Raw genomic sequence first — 24144 nt, 5'->3', positions numbered from 1 at the left:
ACCCTGAGTTACTTTTTGGGTTGACCATCTGTTTGTTTCTAATGTGTCTCCTATTTTCGTTACTACAGACTATAGTGCAGTAAAAAGAAAGAAAGAAGAAATGCCTGCATGTTTAGAATTTATCCTCTAATCTTCTTAGTCTTTTTCGAGGTTAATTATTGTGATCTTCCAACTGTGACAGAGAAATGCTGGGACATCTCTAGACTGATGGCATTTCATGCCGTTCAGCCAAATTATCTTAAAATGTCAGCAAAATCATCTGTTTTGTCATCCCTTTAGACATTACGCTAGAGAATCATTCAAATACTATCTCTAAAGTGATGTGTGTTAATTAGCAATGGCTTCTGCTGTTCTGATGTCGGCTGCAGATGTTCATGAATGGCAGAAGAAAGTAGTTCCTCACACAAAAGGATTTTGAGACTCTCAGTGTTTATTTTCTTTTTATACAGTATACACGGTTATGCTGTCAAAATGTTGTATAAACGCAATAACACACTCACAGCAGTGCGATGTGGCTGTATATCATCACTGGTGGGACACTAAAGCACTCGGCCTGCAGCCTCGTGCCAACGACTGCCTCTCACTAGTGCCGATATACAGCCACATCACACTGCTAATCGAGTAATATTGCTCATATATTGTGTGTGTGTGTGTGTGTGCGTGAGTGTGTATGGGTGTTTCCCATAAATAGCACTGGGCTGCGGCTGGAAAATGACCTTAAAATGATCCATAAAAAATAAAAACTGTTTTTAATCTAGCCTAAACAAAACAAATAAGATTTTCTCCAGAAGAAAAAATATTATCCGACATACTGAGAAAATTCTGACTTCAACTGATATATATATATATATATATATATATATATATATATATATATATATATATATATATATATATATATATATATGAAAATAATAGTTAGTTAACTTAGTTTGTGGGATGTGCTTCTGTGCGTCCTCACACATGCACATCTCTGGTCTGATTTCCAGCAGCTGGGAAGAATGGCCCAGTTTAGAGTAGTGCAGCAGCACAAGCTGACAGGCGGGATTATCTTCTTCTGACAGCCCAGGAATGCAACTGTCTGACTGTGGCTACCACAAGATAAGACCTGGCTGACAAAAAAGAAGCAGCATTCATTTGCTTTCCTCCTTTTTATCTTTAGCAACAGAAGCCCAGCGATGGGCAGTGATTGTAACAGCCAAAGAATGATTATGAGGATATGGTTAAGGTGTGCTTCTGATTTTAAAATGCGCCACAAATCACACTACCAAAGACGCTTTCAAGCCATGTTTTTCATCACAGCAGATGTAGGATTTCACTTTTATGAGCAGATGTGTCTGGCAAAAAAGGAAAACGATTCAAAATTGCAAGTAGATAAGTGTAACATCAGTAGCACTGGAGCACAGATTAGTAAATGAGAAATGCAGTGCTTCAATATTCTGATTATATCTTTCCCAAGCACATTTTAGCAATTAAAAAGCACATCAATCTTAATACGTTTTTCATATAATAATTAAGTGTATCATTTTTAAAGAGGGGTGGAAATAAAATCACTTTGCACTGTAAAAGCGGTGAGTTACTTTACTATTCTTTTGTAATTATGCACATAATTCATTCATTTAATTTTAAGGCAATGGGTTTATTCACTTTTATAAGCAAAGTCAACCAATTATTTTAAATGCAGTAGGTTTATTCACTTTAAGTAAAGTCAACTAATCGCTTTAAAAGCAGTGGGTTTCACTTTCACAAGCAAAGCAAACTAATAGCTTTTTTAAAAAACAATTATATAATCAAAACTCATGACATTTTATGTTAATTTAACTTATTTAAATAAGTTAGTCAAGTTTCAGCTTATTTAATTTTTTTATTTGGTGTCAATAACTTAATTTTATTGTACTTAAAAATGTAGGGAAACCACTCTTTTTATCTTTCTTTCTTTCTTTCTTTCTTTCTTTCTACAGTGAATAAAGTACACTCTCAGAAACAAAGGTGCGCGAGCTGTCACTGTGGTGGTACCTGTTCAAAAGGTACACGTTTGTATTTAAAGGGTCCATATTGGTACCTCAAAAGTATATATTAGTACCTAAAAATTTTAAGAGGAACACTGTTGTACTTTTTAGGTACTATTATGTACCCTTGAGGTATTAATATGGATCTTTTATGTACAAATTTGTACCTTTTGAAAAGGTACCACCCCAGTGAAAGCTCGTGTACCTTTATTTCTGAGAGTGTAGATGAAGACTGAATTCCTTTAAAAATGTTTGAACTTTTCAGGTGAGGAGATGTTCACCATTCTCGCTTAGCACTGTTTGAAGGATCAATCTTTTAGAATCTCGCAGTAAGTTTGAGAGTTCATTTCAAGTCCATCTCATGCCCTGAAAGGTCTTGTTCATTGTTAGCATCAGCTCGCAAAAAGAGTTCTTTAAGTAAGTTGCAGTTCTGGAAGTTTGGCCAGAGAAGAAATAGTCGAGCCCAACTGAGTCTGGTTTCTCTCTATGTTTTTTCCTTCACTTTCGTCAATTGGTTTGTTCCTCGCCACTGTCACCACTGGCTTGCTTGGTTTGGGACTTGTGGAGCTGCGCATCAACATATTTGCTCTTCAGTGTTTGGACTTTCAGCAGTGAATATTAAATCACACTGAACTGAACTTCAACTCTGAAAACTGGACTGATGCAGTTTGCACGTTACGCTGCCTTGACACAATCTACATTGTAAAAGCGCTAGAAATAAATATGAATTGAATTGTTTATTTTTTGCCCTCAGCCCTCCTTAAAAAAATAAATAAAAAATAAATTAATTAAATTAAATAATAAAAAAAAACAAATATATATATATATATATATATATATATATATATATATATATATATATATATATATATATATATATATATATATATTTACACCCAAAATTTGTAGTAATTTTCATAATGAACGTTTTAAAATTGCTACAATATGCTTGGGAAAATCACTTGATCGGAATAAACACATTGATGTGGAATACTCCAATGCTGCTTATTACTACTCAGATAAATATTTTACCCTATGTCGTTTCAGTAGATGCATTAATTAAACTTCACTAGACATTATACTGTATACTGCACCATCAACACCAATAATCACAAGAAGCTTTGTGTTTTGTTGCTTTCTTTCCATTTCCAAAATTGTTAGTAGTGCCAAACAGCATTTCCCATTGTTTACATCCTTGTTTACATCTTTGCTATAACATATTGTTAACGCTAGTATAGGCATGGGCCAGCATAAGATTCTGACGGTTTGATAACCTTGGAAAAAATATCCCGGTATTACGATATTGTCATTACTTCTCTAAAATAAATTCTTTTTAAATGTCTGGGTAAAAAACAAAAACTTTTTCCCCCTTTGAACACAATATATTTTGTTTTGAGAAACATAATATTTTGGAGCTATAAACATGTCAGGCTGAATAATTCAAATGTTTCATTGACTTCTGCTGTCTTAATTTTTTTTTTCAAAAACACAGATTTCTTTACAATTTAAAATCTTCTCTGCTGGAGATACTGTTGTCCTAAAAAATGTAAATAAAAAATCTTACACATACCTTAGGAACGGACTTTTCCAAACTGTGGTATACCTTGAAAACGGTTATCGTCCCATGTCTACACTAGACACTGTGCCTGTAGTCGATCAATTTTAACAAATAAAAACATTTACAGCACAGGTTGTGGCTCACGATCCACAGCTTTGTCTGTTGGAGGAGTTTTAGCCAAATCCAGCACTGAACAGGGACATATTCTGAAAGTTATCCTTTGTCAAATGCTAGCGCTATATCTTTTTTTTTCTACATAATTCTCTGGAACATAATAAAAACAAACTGTAAGCACTTCTCTTTTTGTGTTGCGTCATCTGGGAGCCCAAATACAGAAACAGAACAAACTCTGTGGAATTAGCAGTGTGTGGATGACATTTTAGCTTTCACTGCTTTAACATTACAGCGCCTCTGGTCACGCCCTTTCGCTGTGCAAGGTGTGTGCGCAAGGTGAACGCACTTAACCAGAAGCCCTTGTGATCTCACTAGCCCGGATGTATTTTTTTGTAGTCCCCAAAGATTGTTTACTGTAGGCTTTGCTAAGTTAATTCTGTAAAAGGCAAGGTCTCCCTTTGCATTGAACTTTGAGTGTATTACATACAGATGCTGTTTATGTTCACACAGCTACATTGCACATCAACTAAGGTTTAAAATATGATATTGTAGTGGACCCCCACTTTAAATTTGTAAAAACAATTCAGCTAACTTAATCGATTTGTGTTGGGATGACATGAATGAATTGTGTGGAACCCTGCATTTTCACAATAAACTTGTTAAATTCACTACAGAAATTCACTCTAGAGAAAAACATCTTTCTAAATATTTACTCAATCTTAGCCTCATACTTTATATTCATATTTTACATAACCTGAAGTTTTCGAAATAATATTTTATTTAACCTGATGCATTTTAAACACCACATTCTAGGGCCAAAACCTTCAATGCAAAAAAAATCTATTTTTTCGAACACTGTAAACTTTAAGAGATTAAAGAGTAAAAATTAAATTCTTTCATTATTTACTTGCTTCACTTGACTCAAATATGTTTGACTTTCTATGGTTGGTTAAACACAAAAGAATATATTTCGAAAAATGTTTTAAACCTGTAACCACTGAATTCCATTGCATTTGTTTTTCCTACTATGAAAGTTAGTGGTTACAGCTTTCTTTAAAATGTCTTCTTTTGTGTAAAATGCACATGCTGAAATCCACATTTAAACAGGCCAATAAATGACTACAATTACAAAAGAGATCAAAATACCTAACATGAACAAAAGATTATCTATTAATTATGTTTCATTTCATGAAAGAAGAAAAAAATTGAGGGTTACATTTCAAACATCCATTTCTCTAACTCCTGACCATGCACAGGTAATTGACTCTTTAACATTTCTCAGTTCTGCTTTTCACAGAGGTGTGGACATCACATCACTTACTGATGGCACATCATAAAAATTTTATCCTCTGGTCCCAATTTTGCCCTGTTGAATTATTCATGGTCTTTACTGCAGTCCAGCTAAAAATAGACACTTCTTGTTTTTTCCTTAGCGTAAAGGCTTTAACACTACATTTTGTAGTGAAGCTAATGACATGAGTGTTTCCCGGCAGTCTCTTTGACAGTGATCGTTCTGTGAATGTGTGATGCACACCATTTATCGGCACACCTGTCACAATTTCAAGCAAACACAATTCAAGGCTCCTCTGAGTCACTTTACATCTGCTTATTTAATAGCATTAACAAATGGGTTTAACTTCGTTCTCCCATCTGCAGTGCTCTCGTTTGTGATCAAACAAATGTAATCCTGCAGAAAACTAACTAGAAGATCTCAGGGCTGGATAATCAGCTTTTATATGTTTAGATCATGCCATATCTCCTCACGTATTTAGTTCTGAATATACAGGCTTCTAATAGTTGATTCATTTCCAGTCCACTGTAAAAGTCATAACTTTTTTATGTTACTTTAACATAATTAAGTTAATCAGGTTTCAGCTATATTTTTTAAGTTATGCAAGTTTAATGTTTTAAGTTAATTTAACTCAACTACGTTCCTGGAGGACCACCAACACTGCATGTTTTGGATGTCTCCTTTGTTTTCTTCTTCTTCTTTGTTTAATTGCGGTCGGCAACCAACGTTAAAGTGCATTACTGCCACCTACTATGCTGGAGTGTGAGTCAACTACCTCACAAATAACAAAAAAAATCTTTCATCTTTTTATTAATTAGGCCAATTCTTGGGCTGCATGGTGGCGAGGTGGGTAGCACGTTCGCCTCACAGCAAGAAGGTCACTGGTTCGAGCCTCAGCTGGGTCAGTTGGCATTTCTGTGTGGAGTTTGCAGGTTCTCCCCTTGTTCGCGTGGGTTTCCTCTGGGTGCTCCGGTTTACAAGTCCAAAGACATGTGGTATAGGTGGATTGGGTAGGCTAAATTGTCCGTATTGTATGTGTGTGAATGAGTGTGTATGGATGTTTCCCAATGATGGGTTGGAACTGGAAGGGCATCCGCTGTGTAAAACATATGCTGGATAAGTTGGCGGTTCATTCTGCTGTGGAAACCTCAAATTAATAAAGGGATGAAAAATTAATGAAGGCCAGTTCTTCTTATACAATTTAATAAACTTTCATTGTTATGACACCCAAGTATAATTTTAATGCTGATTTCAAAAGAGTTTGGGTCATAATTTATTTCTGTATATTTCTCTTTCTATAAGGATTTTTTGACAGTGACATAATACGTGTTCAACTGACTCCTCCTCTTGACAATAATCACATAAAGCAATTGGATCTTTCCCTATGAAATGTAATGTTTTATTTAAACCTGTGTGTCCCATTCTCAATTGTGTAATTATGCCTTCAGCTTTATTATTTCCTTTACCTCTCCTCTAATTTCCTACTTTCTCCTGAAGTCTATAGTAGTGTCTACCCGTTATATCCCTATCCCAATTATATTGCCATATGTTATTCTTAACTATAACTTTTGCTTTTGACTTACTAAATAGGATTTTCATAATTTCATCTAACTTGCATACCTCTTTAGTTAAAACATCTGCAGTTTCTTTCCCTTTAATTCCTATATGTGCTGGAATCCACATGAACACTATCACATTTGTTCACTGAAGTCTAAATAAAATTTCATATATATCATATATGCAATCATGCCTGTTCTTTGGTGATATCGGCTTAATTGAAGTCAATGCTGAACTGGAATTTGAACATATAATTACTTTCTTTATGCCACTTTCCTCTGTCCAGTACAGAGCAGCAATTATAGCCCTCAGCTCTACTGTATACATTGCAAGGTGATCTGTAGTTCTTTTCTTTATTGAATTTTGGTACAAAAACACCAAAACCTGTCCTTCCCGTATCCAAACTCTTAGAACCTGAATCTTCAGTATATTCATTATATTTTCTCATAATTCTATCTTCTATTATGCCTGACATATTAGCGATATTTCTTTAATCCTGGCTACTGTCCAGTAGACTCCCCTTTGTCTGTCACACCCATTACAGGTCTTCCAGTCTCTAATGAGCTGATGATCTGAAAGGGGTGTGATTGGTTGAGGAGGCATGGAAAATGTGCAGAGATGGTGGTCCTCCAGTAATGTGGTTAAGAAACATTGAGTTAACTTATGCAAGTTGAAGCGACTTGTAAAAATAATTTGATTCAACTTAAAATTGATGGAAGCACCACATTTTTACAGTGTAGGTGATTAGTTTTGGTTTCATTTAAGCCCTGATTTTTATTAAACAAGAAACTGCAAATTTCTGATGTCAGGCTGTAACACATAAATAAATAATAGATAGATAACCAATCTAAATATTTGAGAATGCAAATAGGGCAGGTTGGGAAAACAAGTGACCTTTTAAGTGTTTTTTTTCCCAACTTGAATATTTATTCCTTATAAATATTATATAAGGGTCAGCTAGCTTCTGTATGCCTTATAGGAATATAGCAATGTGTACTGCAAAATAGGGTAGCAGAATACTGAGTAAATGATTACCTTTGAGATATGCTCACAATTTCTTGCTATTTTTAGTAGCTATTTGTTTCCCTCATCCCCAGTAGGTGCTATTATGCTATTGAAAAGGCCACCGCTATTTTAAATAGCCTGAAATTAATTAGTACAGAATATATATATATATATATATATATATATATATATATATATATATATATATATATATATATATATATATATATATCTTTTTTTTTTTTCCTGTACTAATTAATTTCAGGCTATTTAAAATAGCGGTGGCCTTTTCAATAGCATACTAGCACCTACTGGGGATGAGGGAATAAATATAGTGAAGCCTCATTTGATAGTCAAACATATAATAAAATTAGGGCTGGGCAATTAATTGAAAAGCAATTGAAATTGAAATTCATGACAAATAATCAATCTAATTTCCAGGTCGATTTTTTCATTTAATTTCCCAATACAGTGCATCCGGAAAGTATTTATAGCGCTTCACTTTTTCCACATTTTTTTGTTACAGCTTTCTTCCAAAATGGATTAAATTCATTTATTTCCTCATTAAATTCTACAGACAATACTCCATAATGACAAAGTGAAGACAGATTTTTTTTAATTATTGCAAATTTATTAAAAATAAAAAACCTGAAAAATCACGTTCGTAAGTATTCACAGCCTTTGCTCAATACTTTGTTGATGCACCTTTGGCAGAAATTACAGCATCAAGTCTTTTTGAATATAATGCCACAAGCTTGGCACACCTGTCTTTGGTAATTTTTGCCCATTCCTCTTTGCAGTACCTCTCAAGCTCTATCAGGTAGGATGGGAAGTGACGGTGTACAGCAATTTTCAGATCTCTCCAGAGATGTTCAATAGGATTAAGGTCTGGGCTCTGGCTGGGCCACTCAAGGACATTCACCGAGTTGTTGTGAAGCCACTCCATTGATATTATGGCAGTGTGCTTTGAGTCATTGTCCTGCTGGAAGATGAACCGTTGCCCCAGTCTGAGGTCAAGAGCACTCTGAAGCAGATTTTCATTCAGGATGTCTCTGTACATTGCTTCATTCATATTTCCCTCTATCCTGACTAGTCCTCTAGTTCCTGCTGCTGAACAACATCCCCACAGCATGATGCTGCCACCACCATGTTTCACTGTAGGGATGGTATTAGCCTGGTTTTCTCCAAACATAACGCCTGGCATTCACTCCACAGAGTTCAATTTTAGTCTCATCAGACCAGATAATTTTGTTTCTTATGGTCTGAGAGTCCTTCAGATGCCTTTTGGCAAATTCCAGGCAGGGAGTGGCTTCTGTCTGGCCACTCTACCATACAGGCCTGATTGGTGGATTGCTGCACAGATGGTTGTCCTTTTGTATGGTTCTCCTCTCTCCACAGAAGAACGCTGGAGCTCAGGCAGAGTGACCATCGGGTTATTGATTACCATCCTGACTAAGGCCCTTTTTCCCCGATCACTCAGCTAGATGGTCGGCCAGCTCTAGGAAGAGTCCTGGTGGTTCCAAACATTTTCCACTTATGGATGATGGAGGCCACTGTGCTCATTGGAACTTTCAGAGCAGCAGAAGTTTTTTTGTGACCTTCCCCAGCCTTGTACCTCGAGACAATCTTGTCTCAGAGGTCTACCGACAATTCCTTTCTCTTCAGGCTTGGTTTGTGCTTTGACATGCACTGTCAACCCTGGGACTTATATAGACAGGTGTATGCCTTTTCAAATCATGTCCAGTCAACTGAATTTACCACAGGTGAACTGCTGAAACATCTCAAGAATGATCAGTGGAAACAGAATGTGCCTGAGCTCAATTTAGAGCTTCACGGCAAGGCTGGGAATACTTATGCACATGTGATTTTTCAGGTTTTTTATTTAAAATAAGTTTGCAACAATTTTAAAAAGTCTTTTTTCACATTGTCATTATGGGGTATTATGTGTAGAATTTTGAGGAAATAAATTAATTTAATCCATTTTGGAAAGGCTGTAACATAAAAAAATGTGGAAAAAGTGAAGCGCTGTTTATACAACTATTGGTTGAGCGCACACATATGGTCCAGCACAGCCTTCACGCAGTCGCATACCCCTCTCCATGGCTTACGCCAGCGCTGATGTTATTTATTTTCAGTTTAAAAAACTAAAAATTCAGGCAATGTGTGTTTTAATTTCAGTTGATCAAAGTTGATGTTCAATGAATAATTATAGATAGTAAAAAGTGAGTGTTTCCTTCAATTATTCATTTAAAAATCTCTCATTTGTAATGTGAGGGGAAAAAATAAATTAAATAATCGTTCATCAATTGAGTTGAATTAATTGAGATTTTGGTTTTAGGCCAAATCACCCAGCCCTAATTATAAAAATAGAAGTATAAATATATAAATATAAATATACAAATATAAGCGCAATGCACATTGAAAAAAACGTACTAAATAAAAAACACGTAATTCATTGTACCTCTCCGCGATATAAATATTGCATGTACTATAATTAGGCTGGAAACTTTCTATTGGAATTAAGAGGAATATATGGGAATTAACAGGAATATATGGAAATTAACAGAAATATACGGAAATTATATAGAAATTAACAGGACTTCCTGGGAATAAATTGTGAATTTGGTGAATTAAAGGTTAGTCCATGGCAGGATACTTAAATGTAATTGAAAATAAAATTGTACTTGCAGTATGATTCTTTTAGATTTAATTGAATTCTCTTTCTGTATATTCTTTAAATCAAATGCACACTGCACTGATATTTTCTTGAGTCCTGCAGACAAATTAAGTTTTAAAAATGTCCATATGTTCATTTTAATTTTAATTAATTTATTTTTTAAACATAAGACATGCTTGTGCTGTAAGATATTGTGCTCCAAAATGTACCATTATATAAACAAATACACTGACACATTTAGGTGGAAAAAAAACACACACACACTAAGAAAATTCTACCACCTCGCACGCTATCCTCCTTAAAGTCACTTAAGGGGGAATTCCTCCATTTTCCAGGTGTTGAATTTCACAAGAATATTTCTGCATTTGAGCCTAACTACTACATAAATTCAAGTAAGTTAGATATTATTTGAGAAACATAAGGGAATATGTTTTCTTACATTTGACACTTGAACTTTTGTGCTGCTCAAAGTTCCACTTACAATTAAATCAGTCATTTTTGATATGTGTGCATGTCAGCTTATGGACAAAATGTTTATAGTTACATTTGTATATACAGTTTATATAAATTCCTCTAAATTCATTTAAATTTCATTGATTAATTCAAGTCATTTAATCAAAATAACCATAATTTTAAATTAAATTCCTATAATAAATTCAAGTAAACTTTTCAACTTGGAATATTTCCAAAATCCCACAGACAAAATTCCCATGGAAATTTTCCAGAAATACTTCACACTCTAACTATAATCACAAAAACAATAATTATTGTACAGCCCTATTGCAAAACATCCTGGAAAAACTCATTTAAGAGCCCAAAACACATAACTGCAAATACAAATGTTGTGTGCAATCAAATAAATGAATGTTGATTTACATGGACTTATCAAAGCCATGTGTGCAAGCGTGCGTAGATTAGAGACACACGCATACATGTCTAATCTGTCTGGTTTCTGGATCAAGCACAAATTGAATTACATCTCTCATGACACATGAGTAATGGTGTCAGGCTGAAGTGATTCAGTAGCAAGTGAAGCCAAATGACAACAACTGCAGAGGACTTTATCATTGTTAACAAAAATATGAATGAGAATATATGTATATTCCTTGTGATAAAAAAAAAAATTGCTTCTGCTGAGCAAAATCACCATATTTACAGATAAAAAAACAGGCTCTGAAACATTGAATCCTAAAGTTGATAAAATATTGCATACACTGACTGGAGTGCATTTAACTTGCCTACCAAAGTTGTGCACAGATTGTGGAACTTTGTAAAAGCACATCAAAAGTTTTTTGACATGCATCATTACTACCAGAACATTCTTTAAAGTATCCCGTTGTGCCATGCTTCTACCACATAATACAATATAGGATGATGATTCAGTAGCAAAGTAATCAAACTGTCAATCAAAAAAATCTATCAAACTGAATCCATACAGTGGTCCCTCCGTAGTTTTGGACAAACTGTTTTTCACAGAAAAACAAATATTCATGACCATGAATCACAAAAACAGTCAAAGGTATATAGGTATAGGTGTATATCAATTGAAAGCTGAATAAATAAGCTTTCAATACTGTTATAATATACCATATGATATACCATATTTGGCAAAAATACAACTTCAAATCTTGAATATAATTTAAAAAACTAAATATTGAGAAAAATGCCTTTAAAATTGATTTTTGATAATCAAAAATTGAGTTTTGAAATATTCGCAGTAGGAGATTTACAAAATATATTAATGAAACATGATTTTTACTTCATATTCTAATGATTTTTTGGCATAAAAGAAAAATCTGCACCCATACTGTACAATTTATGTTTGGCTATTGCCAAAATATGCCCTTGCAACATAAGATATAATTCGTTAACTCTTATAGGTTTACATGATCCGACAAACCAAGTAAACACACTCTCATGGCCTTACATTTTGTCTAATTCATATAAATTTTTAACAATCTGACTTGTAGAACTACGTATTAATCTTCTTGCTCTGCATGGCTTATGTTTAGGCTATATTAGGCTGTACACACACACACACACACGCACACACGCACACACACACACACACACACAAAACTTTCCTTACAATTCCATGAATTTACACAAAAAATCACCATCTTGTAAAACATGACACGTGAAAATGGTTTGGAAGAAGCATGTTTTACATATAAATTACTATACATAGTAAATATACATACACAGTGGGGGAAATAAGTATGAAACATGTCACCATTTTTCTAAGAAAACATATTTGTAAAGGTGCTGTTGACTTGAAATTTTCACAGATGTTGGCAACAACTAAAGAAATCCATATATGCAAAGAAAACAAAACTAACTAGTTTACAAATGCAGTTATGTGAAATAAAGTGAAATGACACATGGCAAAAGTATTGAACACATGAAGGAAGGGAGGTGTAGAATGGCAGTGAAAGCCCAGACAGCAGCTAAAATCTCTCAGTAGTTCTTCAGCATCCCTCTGCCCTTCATCATTGTAAATTAATATCAGCTGCTTCAGTCCAACATCTGAAGATTTCAGAATGACAATGATCCAAAACACTCTCAAAACATTCTCAAATGGTTTCAGAGAAAGAAAATCAAGCTGTAGAATGGCACATACTTGAATCCAATAGAAAATACAAAATACAGATCAGATTTGATGGACAAGAGTCAAAGAACCATCAAGATTGTTGAAAATCTCACACCTGAGCAATGCATGTGACTACATTCTCCAAATGAGAGGCATCTTTAAGCTGCCATCACCAAAAAAAAGCATTTTATATAAAGTATTAAATACATTTCAGTAGTTCAGTATTTTTTTTTTAGTCCATTGTTTTGTTTTGTTGATTTTTTTATGCTTGTATTGTTTGTTTTTTTGCTAAAATCTGGTTTAATTCCATATTCCATGTCATATGTCCATATATTATTTTTGAACAGCTGGTCATTGGAGTAGTACTCTCAAGTAAAGATAGTGTTCTGTGCAAATACAAAATGACAGTACTGGATTCCTTTATAGCTTTCAGAGGTCATGAACAATCAGTCTTGCCTATAACATTTTTTCTTCTGGATAATGTCTTATTTGTTTTAAAAACACATTTTATATGTAACAAAATACAGGGAAGCTAATAATTCAGGAGGGTTAATAAATCTGAATTCAGCTGTATGTAATAAATAAATAAAATAAAATTACATACATTTATATTAAATTAAATAAGTATATACACACTACATTGCAATGAAAAAAAAACTAATTTCATTCATGAATAATAAAAATATATTACAACGTATATTCATTTCATTTAGAATGTACATAATTTAACCTAATATGAACTAAATATTTCACAAGTAATATTTTAGGCTCATTGCTAATGTGATAAATATAGAGATTTTTCAGCAAAAGACAATATACATTGTGTTTTGCATGTGCAATATCATATTTTTGACCCTGGAGCCATCATATGTTGTACATGTATATTTTTTCTTTTATCCCAAAAATCATTAGAAAACAAAAACCAAGCTCCATGAACATATTTTGTACATTTTTCTGCTGTAAATACATCAAAATCTGATTAGTAATATGCATTGCTATTTAGACAACGTTCTCAAACTTTAGATTTTTTAGACTCTAGATTTTTAAAAACTTCAAATATTGCCCAAACTATACATTGGTGAAAAGCTTATTTATTTAACTTTCAGATAATGTATATAAAAGTATTGTTGTCCTTGGTCACATTCTGGATCCGTGACACCCTTGCAGAGTTTTCTGCTAAAATGATATCTTTAAGTATAACAATTGATTCCTCAAGTATCTCTTCATTTATTCTGTAATACCAGCAAAAGCAATGATTTAATACTCACAATGCAGCTTTAAAACACATGACAGTAAGCATGAAAGCATAAATCAAAAATATTTGAACTAAAACTGCAGATGCTCATTTTTTAATACCTTCTGACCAACAAATAAAAAAAGCACAAGGCTGTATCCTAATTTCAACAATGAAAGAATGCAAACACTTTTTACATTGCATGCCAAAGCCGCTTATAAACCCCACAATTAATTCTTATCAAACATAAATTTGTGAACAGTGCTTTTAATTCAGACTCCAGATTTGAGGTGATAGGCTACTGTGATCTCCACTGTTCTTCATTGATTTGCTGAAAGCCAGCTCACCACATGATGCCCTTGGCAACACAAAGTTGCTGCCTCCTCTATTTCAGCAATGTAAACAAACTATAGCAATCAATAATCATAGATACGTTCATATAATAATAAAAACACGAACCATACAACTATTCAAATACTAATCACATCCTAGTTTGCGCGACTGTGGCCACGCGTATTTAAACCGAATACATGCATGAACCACACAATAATTCTCAAGGGCAACATTTTTCCACATCTAAACACAAATATCCATTTTGAACTTTAATTCCAGCATATGACAGATGAGAAGGACCACTTCTGCGGCATATCTTCCGTTGAATATTGATGTTATAAGTTGTCCATGCGAGAGAGACAGAGAACTAACACCGCAAAAGGATGTACAGTAGGCTACATCAAGTACGCTATGAACAGCAACTTACCATAATACGCACTCGGGACTTGCGATTTTCTTGCCATCTCAGCGTGTACGGGTTTTGTGGGGTTTGCAGGTGCAGGTTGGTTTGAAGAACAGAGTGTCGCTCGCCAAATTCCAAGTTTAATAGATTCCCTCACGCGACTCGCGCGTCAGTGATGTTTACAGCTGAGCGTCATCAAACGTGCGGAGCGTCAGACTGTCAGTGTAGTGAAGCAGTGAACTCGCTCCAGCATCACTGCTAGTGCTGGATCCGAACAAAAGTGCAGTACACAGTGTATATCCATCATCTATCCAGTCAGCACAAGCAGTCTGCAGAGCCATATTGGACTTAAATTCAGTTATATTAAACTAAAAAAAAACATTAAGCAATTATTGATGCTGCTTTACAGTAATGTTATTAAAGGCTGCATAAATGTGTATTGTTATCTGTCTGTCACATTATACAAATGTAAATATAAAGTGAGTTTACACGAAATAAATTAAGCTGTCCGTGCAGATCTCGTGATGTCTTAAATGCGTAACTTTAACGCCGACTAGTGGCAACATTCTACACTGCATCATTCACCTACGTCTCTTTTCAGAAACAGAATGAGATTTATTCGCAAAGTGTGCGCAAACACACAAGGATTTTGTGTTTTGTGTGTGTGCTTTACATGTAGGAGCTCAGGGTTCATATTAACACAAGAAGAAAAAAGGTCATTTAAAGAAAGTGGAAAACAATGTAAAATACAAATTAAAAATTATTTAGGCCTACAGTCAGCAAATGTATTAATTCTCCTGCCAAATTCTGACTTAAAGTTTTTGTTCAAATGTAAATAAAATCTGAGAAGTATTTAGTGACTAAACTTTAAAAAGTCAAATATACATTTATTTAAATAAAGACACTTATTTGTAAATACATCTTCGTATTTCTTATTCGTACAATTAAAACTGTTAACAATGCACATAAATCATCTAGATGCATACTTTATTACACCTTTTTAGTACCCGTTTGGACCCCTTTTTGCTTTCAGATCTGCCTTAATCCTTCGTGGCATAGATTCAACAAGGTACTGGAGATATTCCTCAAAGATTTTGGTACATATTGACATGATGGCATCATGCAGTTGCTGCAGATTTGTCGGCTGCACATCCATGATGCGAATCTCCCTTTCCACTACATCCCAAAGGTGCTTTATTGGGTTGAGTTCTGGTGACTGTGGATGCCATTTGAGTACAGTGAACTCTTACAATACTCAGGTAGGCTGTTGATCCTAATGGGACCAAAGTGTGCAAAGAAAATATCCCCCACACCATTACACTACCAGCCTTAACTGATGCCAAATTCTGACCCTACCATCCGAATGTCACAACAGAAATCGAGACTCATCAGATCAGGCAACATTTTTCCAATCGTCTATTGTCCAATTTTCAGATCAAACCAGTCTGTCCATTGTCCTCTAACCTTTGGCATCAACAAAGCATTTGCGCACACAGAACTGCTGCTTAATGGATATTTTCTGTTTTTTCGGACCTTTCTCTGTAAACCCTAGTGATGGTTGTGCTTGAAAATCCCAGTAGATCAGCAGTTTCTGAAATACTCAGACCAGTTTGGCACCAACAACCATGCCACATTCAAAGTCACTTAAATCACCTTTCATCCCCATTCTGATGCTCAGTTTGAACTGCAGCAGATCGTCTTGATCATGTCTACATGCCTAAATGCATTGAGTTGCTGCCATGTGATTGACTGATTAGAAATTTGCGTTAACAAGTAGTTGGACAGGTGTACCTAATAAAGTGGCCGGTAAGTGTATACACATCTATCATCTAGATCAGGGGTGTCCAAACTTGGTCCTGGAGGGCCGGTGTCTTGCATATTTTGGTTCCAACCCCAGTTAAACACATCTGATCCAGCTAATCAAGCCTTTTCTAGGTATACTAGAAACTTTCAGGAAGGTATGTTGAAGGAAGTTGGAGCTAAACTATGCAGGACACCGGACACCGGACACCTCCAGGACCGAGTTTGGATACCCCTGATCTAGATGGTTTATGTCCATTTTTACCTGTTTTAATTGTACAAATAAGAAATACAAATATGTACTTACAAATAAGTGGCTTTATTGGTTACAGAATGCAACAAATATAAGGATACTATATAGTTTATAGCCATAAATAAATAGGTAGCAATTGATGTGCCAGCTATTGAAGTTGGATATGGCCTGAGGAAAGAAAGTGTTTTTATGCCTAGATGTTTTAGTGCATATAAATCTGTGGCGTGTGCCTGAGGGAAGAAGTGTGAACAGTTTGTGGTCTGGGTGAGAGGGGTCTTCATTGATGTTACCTGTTGGGCAGGTCCACACCAATAATCCTTTCAGCTGTCCTAACAGTCCAGCAGCCTTCTTTTGTCTGTTATATATTTTCATTCAAACAGGGGTGTAAAAATTATATTTAAAACTTAAACATAAACAAATGTGCATACAAGTTGAGTGAAACTGTTACTCAAAAACAAGTATTTGGCAAAAATATCCTTTTAAATGTACTTAAAGAGACAGTTCACTAAAAACTTACAACTGTATCATCGTTTACTCACCCTAAACCTGAGTTGCATTCCCCTGTTGAGCACAAAAGAAGTTATTTTGGAGAGGTTATTTTGTATATGTATATATATATGTATATATGTATATATATATATATATATATATATATATATATATATATATATATATATATATATATATATATATATATACACATTTATATACATATACATAAATATATTTCACATTATTCTTCTTACGACGCAGACAAAAGCTTTTTTCTGTGATTGTTTTTGGACTTATTACTCATTTTCCTGTAGATGGAATGACTAGGATAAAAATATACATAAAAAATATCAATAAGAAAAATACCAGTTTGCAGCATCAGTCAAAAAAACCTGTCTTTTTTGGTCAAAAATCAATGCACGTAAATGAGACTGGTTGTCACGATCACCAGCGATTTAACCAGAGATCGCTGTTAAACACTCACATTCACATGAACTACAAATCTGCCTGTTTATGGACTACAGATACAGTCATGCACCACACACACTCACCTGCTCCAAGTCACCATTGATTAAACACTCACACAGCTGAAGCTGCTCAGACTGATTACTTGGACTGTAAAAACAGCACAAACACACACAATGTTGCTGAGTCTTGTTATCTGTTCTAGTAACACTATACGACGCGTTTACTTTTGTCTTGCTTTGCTGTGTTTTTGACCCTCGCCTTGTTTGTTTTAAGTTGTCTGCTGCCTACCTTGTGACCATCTGCCTGATAATTTGACTACGACTCTGAATTGCCTCTAACGATCTGTTTGCTCCTGTGTTGATCATTGCTTGCCTGACCATTCTAATAAACCTGCATTTGGATCCTTACCCTTGTTGTCAGCGTCACATCCCCGTTACACTGGTAGTCTCGAGCCAATAGGGTTCCAATGACTGCCCACACCCTTAGGTGAAATAATAAAAGCAGTATTGTTATATATTGATTTTGATAGTTATGACTAGGGCCAGATAGAATCTGCGGATATTTTTGCTATTTCTGCAGAAAATTTAGTACAAAATATGTGTATTTATGCAGAATGAAGGTGCGGTCACACTTGACTTTTCTTCCCATAGACTTCCATTCATACGCACGCGAATGCGTCAGACCGGAAACGCGGGGTCATGCGTCAAGTTTCGCATGTTGCTGCAGTGCAAAGTTCAAGCTTGGTGAACTCTAACCTGCTAAATCGCATCACTTGACTGCATGAGAGCAATTGAGGATCAAAACAGGACCTCTCTGGGCAAAAATGTAAAACATGGAGCAATCGCTCGCTTTTTTAAATGTCTAATAAGCTTGTTTGATCCCGCCCCTTTTCGCAGCGCCGCACGACAGAATTTCGCACACACAAAGCCCAGTGTGACCGTAGCTTGATTTTGGGAGTATCATGCTAAAAACTTAATATATGAAATAAAAAAAATAATAGCTTTTTAACTTTTATTTAATGTTTACAATGCAAACCCAATTAGATCCACTTATTTGGTAAACAAAGCAAGTCTCTCAAATAAGATATCTACTACAAGACTATTGTATGTATGTATTGTAAATAAATCATATGAACATTTTCATATTAGTCAAAAATATTACTGAAACTAATTTAAAAACTAAATATATATAAATATACACAGATTTACACAAGTAAACAAATAGACTCGATGGGCTAAAAAATGAAGAATCGAATGCGTGCGAAGATTCTGTATGGGCCTAGTTATGACCTACAGCTTTACAACTTTTTTTTATTTAGTATCTCAAAAAAACGTTTATGCTTGATTACTTTTGTTTAAAACTAGTTCAAAATTCAACACTACAATTTAGGGGGAGATGACTTGTCCAAAAAATGATCATCTACAAACTTTTTCATCTCCACTTTCTCCCACTGTGGATGTCAATGGTTGCAGGTTATTAAACAAGAATAGTAAAACATAGAAGCTCATTGCTGAAAAGGCTGGAGAGGCACAGAGTCCAAGTTGCTTGAAGTCAATTGTAAAGTTCCCTTGGCCTCTGTTGATTTGAGGTGCAGGTCAACAGCTGGTGTTTTTTTATCACGTCAAAAGTCAATGTAGCATCTACCAGGACATTTTAAAGCACTTAGCACTTGTACCACAGTGTCAAAACAACTTCTCACAGGTTTACTCACCATATTACTGTTCTTGATTGGCCTGCTAACTGTCCTGAACTGAATCATGTAGAGAATTTATGTATTGTCAAGAGGCAATTAAGAAACATCTCACCAAATAATACAGAGGAAAAGAAAGCTGTTATCAAAGCAACCTGGGATTCACTAAAGCCTCAGCAGAGCCACGGGCTGAGTGCATAAGTAAACATACTTTGGAAAACTTTTACTTTGAAAATCTATTTTTGATTTGAGAAAATATATACATTTCTGAGATAGGTTGAAAGTCACTTAGGATGAAAGTTTCATATAAAATATTCATTTTTAAAATTTATATACAGTTGAAGTCAGAATTATTAGCCCCCCTGAATTGTTAGCCCCTCTGTTTATTTTTTTCCCCAATTTCTGTTTAACAGAGAATTTTTTTTTCAACACATTTCTAAACATAATAGTTTTAATAACTCATTTCTAATAACTGATTTATTTTATCTTTGCCATGATGACAGTACATAATATTTTACTAGATATTTTTCAAGATACTTCTATACAGCTTAAAGTGACATTTAAAGGCTTAACTAGGTTAATTAGGTTAACTAGGCAGACTGAAGTAATTAGGCAAGTTATTGTATAACGATGGTTTGTTCTGTAGCTAAAAATATATAGCTTAAAGAGGCTAATAATATTGACCTTAAAATGGTTTATAAAAAAATTCTAAACTTCTTTTATTCTAGCCGAAATAAAACAAATAAGACTTTCTCCAGAAGAAAAAATATTATCACAGAGTAAAACAGAATTTTGCAAGCTCAAACTCTAGTGTGACTGCAGCGTAAGTGGGTTGAAGCAGGGTTGGAACTAAACTGTGCAGAGCTGTGTCCTTTCAGGAACTGAATTTGACACCTCATGTTCTAGAGCAGGGGTTCTCAAACTCAGTCCTGGAGATCTGGTGTTCTGCAGATTTTAGCTCCAACTTGCCTCATAATTTGCCTCTTCAATTGGTCTCATGAAGTCATGTGATGTGGTTCCACAGGTCAGAGTTCACAAAGCTTGAATTTTACACAGCAGTGAACTGCAGAACTGAATGGAAATCTATGGGGCGAAAAGTGCAGTGTGATCATGGCATTACCTCTAGGTTTCAAACAAAACTGAAGGACTTAATTAGTTTGATCAGCTATGTTTAACTAGGTTCGTAGCAAAACTGTGCAGAGCTGTGGCCCTCCAAGCAGTGACTTTGACACCTGTGCTTTAGAGGGTTAAACTTTGAGACACTGTTGCTGCATTGTTGCTCAAAACTAGCTATTTCTAAGAGCCCTTCAGAATTAAATGTGAAATAAAGAACTGATGTATACACTTCATGATCCTTTGCACAAAGAAAGTTGTTTAGTGTCGCATATTGCATTCAGTTCAAAAGGACTCATTCTTATGGCCCAATCCCTATTAAGGTCCAAAGTCCCAGGGGCAAGCCCTTCTGAATTTATTGTCCAAATTTATTATCCGAATTTATAATCCATTGGCCTCCAGAATTTAGTCAATTATTATTATTATTATTATTATTTTGTATTCAATTGCTACACAATCTGGCTCCTGACTTCCTTTTGGATCTTCTGCATCCCAATAACCCTCCTCGAGGTCTAAGTAATCTTAATTTATTGAAAATTCCTGCTTTGAGGCTTAAACGCACACTGTAAAAAATGAATCTTGAGGCTTGTAATTTTCATTAAAAAAATTAATGTGGTCATTAAAAATAATGAGCATATTTTCTTTAAAAATTTGATATTCTGGATTTATTATAAAATATTAAGAAGATTTCGCTAATATAACTAAGATTTTAATTTTACTTAATTTTTTAAGCAAACTAGTGCAATTATTAAGCTTACTTTGAGAAACCAGTTAAGCTAACAAAATTGAGGAAAGATGGCTTCACGTTTATTTTAAGAAAATTCACTCAATTATGTGGATTTGATTGAGATGTTTGCATTTGAATCTCAACAACGGCAGTGATCAGACGACATTTTGAAGGAGCAGATCAACAGCAAGCATGTTAAGAGGTAAGCATTTTATCATTTACAGTTTATCATTTTATTGTCTTAAGTAGCCTAAGCTCTTTCAGGAAAGACACATGCTGTTCAAGCTTGTTCAGGAGCTTAGTTTTTGCCATATGATGTATATAGGGATACACAGGTATTTTTAACCACCCATTCCTATTTGAAATTGATTTGCTTCAATGTTCATTCTGAATTATATAATGAAGTTGAACAAATGATTTGCATCGTAATATTTAACAGCAACGATCAGGCAACAGTTAAGCAGACGAACAACAGTGAGCTTGTTAAGTGGTAAATCTAAGCTAAGCTAAGTTAGCTAGCTATTCAATGGGGTTTATGTACAGCTAGTGCTTTTCCATTTCATAAGGTTCCTTTTACAGCATTGCTGATGTAATGTAATGAACTGTTTATATATAATACTGTACATAAATACTAATATTTGTTTGCTTCATTTTTCAGTTTAATGAAGAAAACGTTTGCAGAGTTTTCCCACTAAAGAGGAGCAGTTTATTGAGGCAGATTTTGATAAAGAGAGTGGGTGCCATACATCAGGTATTTTTAATAATGTTATTTGTGTATTATTATTATTATTATTATTATTATTATTATTATTATTATTAATTTCTACACTTTTTTGCATCAGACCTCACATTAAATCAGGGATGAAACGAGAGATGTCGTCCTCTGTTGCTGGTCTATCTGTATGAATAAGAGGAAGAGCTCATCCAGGAGTGCAATGTAAGTGTCTCAAACTGTTTCAGATATTTATGATCTTCCGAAAACTGCATTTTATATTTTTGCATGCTTACAAAAAAATATATAGCTCAAGCATTACACTGTTGAATGCACTATTCCTTGTATAAACATGGTATGTTTTTATAAATGTCTGTACACTAGTATACATTTAAACACCCTGTCCATTATAAGTCAAAATACTTGTGTATTTGTGTCAGTCAGCAACATCTACTCAAACATTATGAAGAATTACTGTTCACAGATATAAAAAGAAATGGTTTATTTCATTAATTTATTTCCTTAATGTGTTTTAGTAAACCTTAAACATTTGAAATGTACAACTGCATAATTTCAATATAATAAACATAATGTTTATTTTACAGTGTGGGAATGCACAGAGAATTGCTGTCTGTCAGAAGGATGACCAACCATGAGGACTTCTGCATTGTCTTGGAGGATAAGTGAGTCATGGCTAGCCTGGAAAATCTAGAATCGCTGAACTGGATTTATACAAATATTCCCTAAATTAAAATCACTTACAAAGAAACGAATATTAAGTTTCTGACACAAATTCTGTCAAATATTGTCTAAAATGTGACTATTCCTACAAAGGAAAGTTGACAGGTCAGTTTTTTCCATGACATGGATAAAGGAATTTTTATCAGAGATTAACATTGCTGTAAATTTTACATAGATTTGTTTAACATATTGTACCATTTTGTTATCAGTGTAATATGTAGTAAAATGATATTTGGCCTAAATGTATTGTGTATGTATTTCATTATACATTAAATATTTTACATTTTATGAATGAGTAATTTTCAGTAATAAATTTGAGTAAATGGTGATTTTTTTGCATATATTATAAAAGCACATTCCACTAATAATATTAAAATCATCATCCATCACTTAAAAAAACTAGTGATTTTCACATGATTCTTTCAAGTGGTTTTTGTTAAAAAAAATAAATATGAGTAAATGGTGGTGGATTTGCTTAAATTATAAAAGCACATTCCGCTAATAATATTAAAATCTTCATTTATCACTCAAAACATTTAGTAATTTTCACATGATTCATTCAAGTGGTTTTTGCTAAAAAAATCAAGTCTTGAAATTTACTTAAAAATAATACGTGCAATAGTGTTACCACAATTTTTTTTTGTAAATAGTACATAAGATTTTTTACAGTGCAGATGGAACCAAGTCTTTTCGATGGTGGGTTCTCGATTATGGAACGGCTTGCCTGTACAAATCAGAATGGTCCCATCTCTATCAGTTTATAAATCTCTTCTAAAAACTTTCTAAAAAAAGTCAAATCTGCTGTTTTTCTTATCTATTTTAATCCTCCATGCTACATAGAGCAGTTTTGATGACATGACATTTTTATTCTCTGGACCTTATATTGTTATTATTTGCTTTTTATGTACAGCACTTTGGTCACCCCCTGCTGTTTTTAATGTGCTTTATAAACTAAACTAATGTCGTGTCTATGCTGTGAAGTTCCACCCTTTTCAGTGCTGAACTGCAAGCAATTCCAACAGCAGTCTTAAACCAACCATCCATTGAGATTCTCCTCATTATCCTGACCCCTCTCATGCATTTGTCTTGAACAGGGATTTCGAAGAGACTTGAATCATTCAGTGACACTGTAAAAACCAAAAACTATAGAAATCAGACATAAAATGACCAGCTTCTCTTGCTAAAGAGTTTTAGTCACTTTAGAATGACTTGCAAAGTCAGAGATGTTTAAATGGCGTTTATGTTTAGACTGTTTAAACAGCTAACAGGCATTTCCAAATAAATAAGGAATTTACCAGCTGGTGCTAAATTAACACCAGTAACTTAAAAATTGACTAATTAAAATGGATAAAACCATCTTTGAAATGTTGATGAGTG

General features: G+C 34.3%; 1 protein-coding gene across 1 annotated transcript in view; it reads right to left on the bottom strand.

The window, feature by feature from the left end:
• Positions 1-14919, bottom strand: part of slc44a5a (solute carrier family 44 member 5a) — a 193759-nt gene extending 178840 nt beyond the window's left edge. The window contains exon 1 of the mRNA XM_056472869.1: positions 14796-14919. Within this exon, the coding sequence (XP_056328844.1) occupies positions 14796-14832 (37 nt within the window). The 5' untranslated portion in view covers positions 14833-14919. The remainder of the gene's footprint in view (positions 1-14795) is intronic.
• Positions 14920-24144: the final 9225 nt, after the last annotated feature.

Source organism: Danio aesculapii, chromosome 2 (genome assembly GCF_903798145.1).
Source record: "Danio aesculapii chromosome 2, fDanAes4.1, whole genome shotgun sequence".
NCBI classification, from domain to species: domain Eukaryota; kingdom Metazoa; phylum Chordata; class Actinopteri; order Cypriniformes; family Danionidae; genus Danio; species Danio aesculapii.
This window is presented reverse-complemented; position numbering and strand designations above follow the sequence as displayed.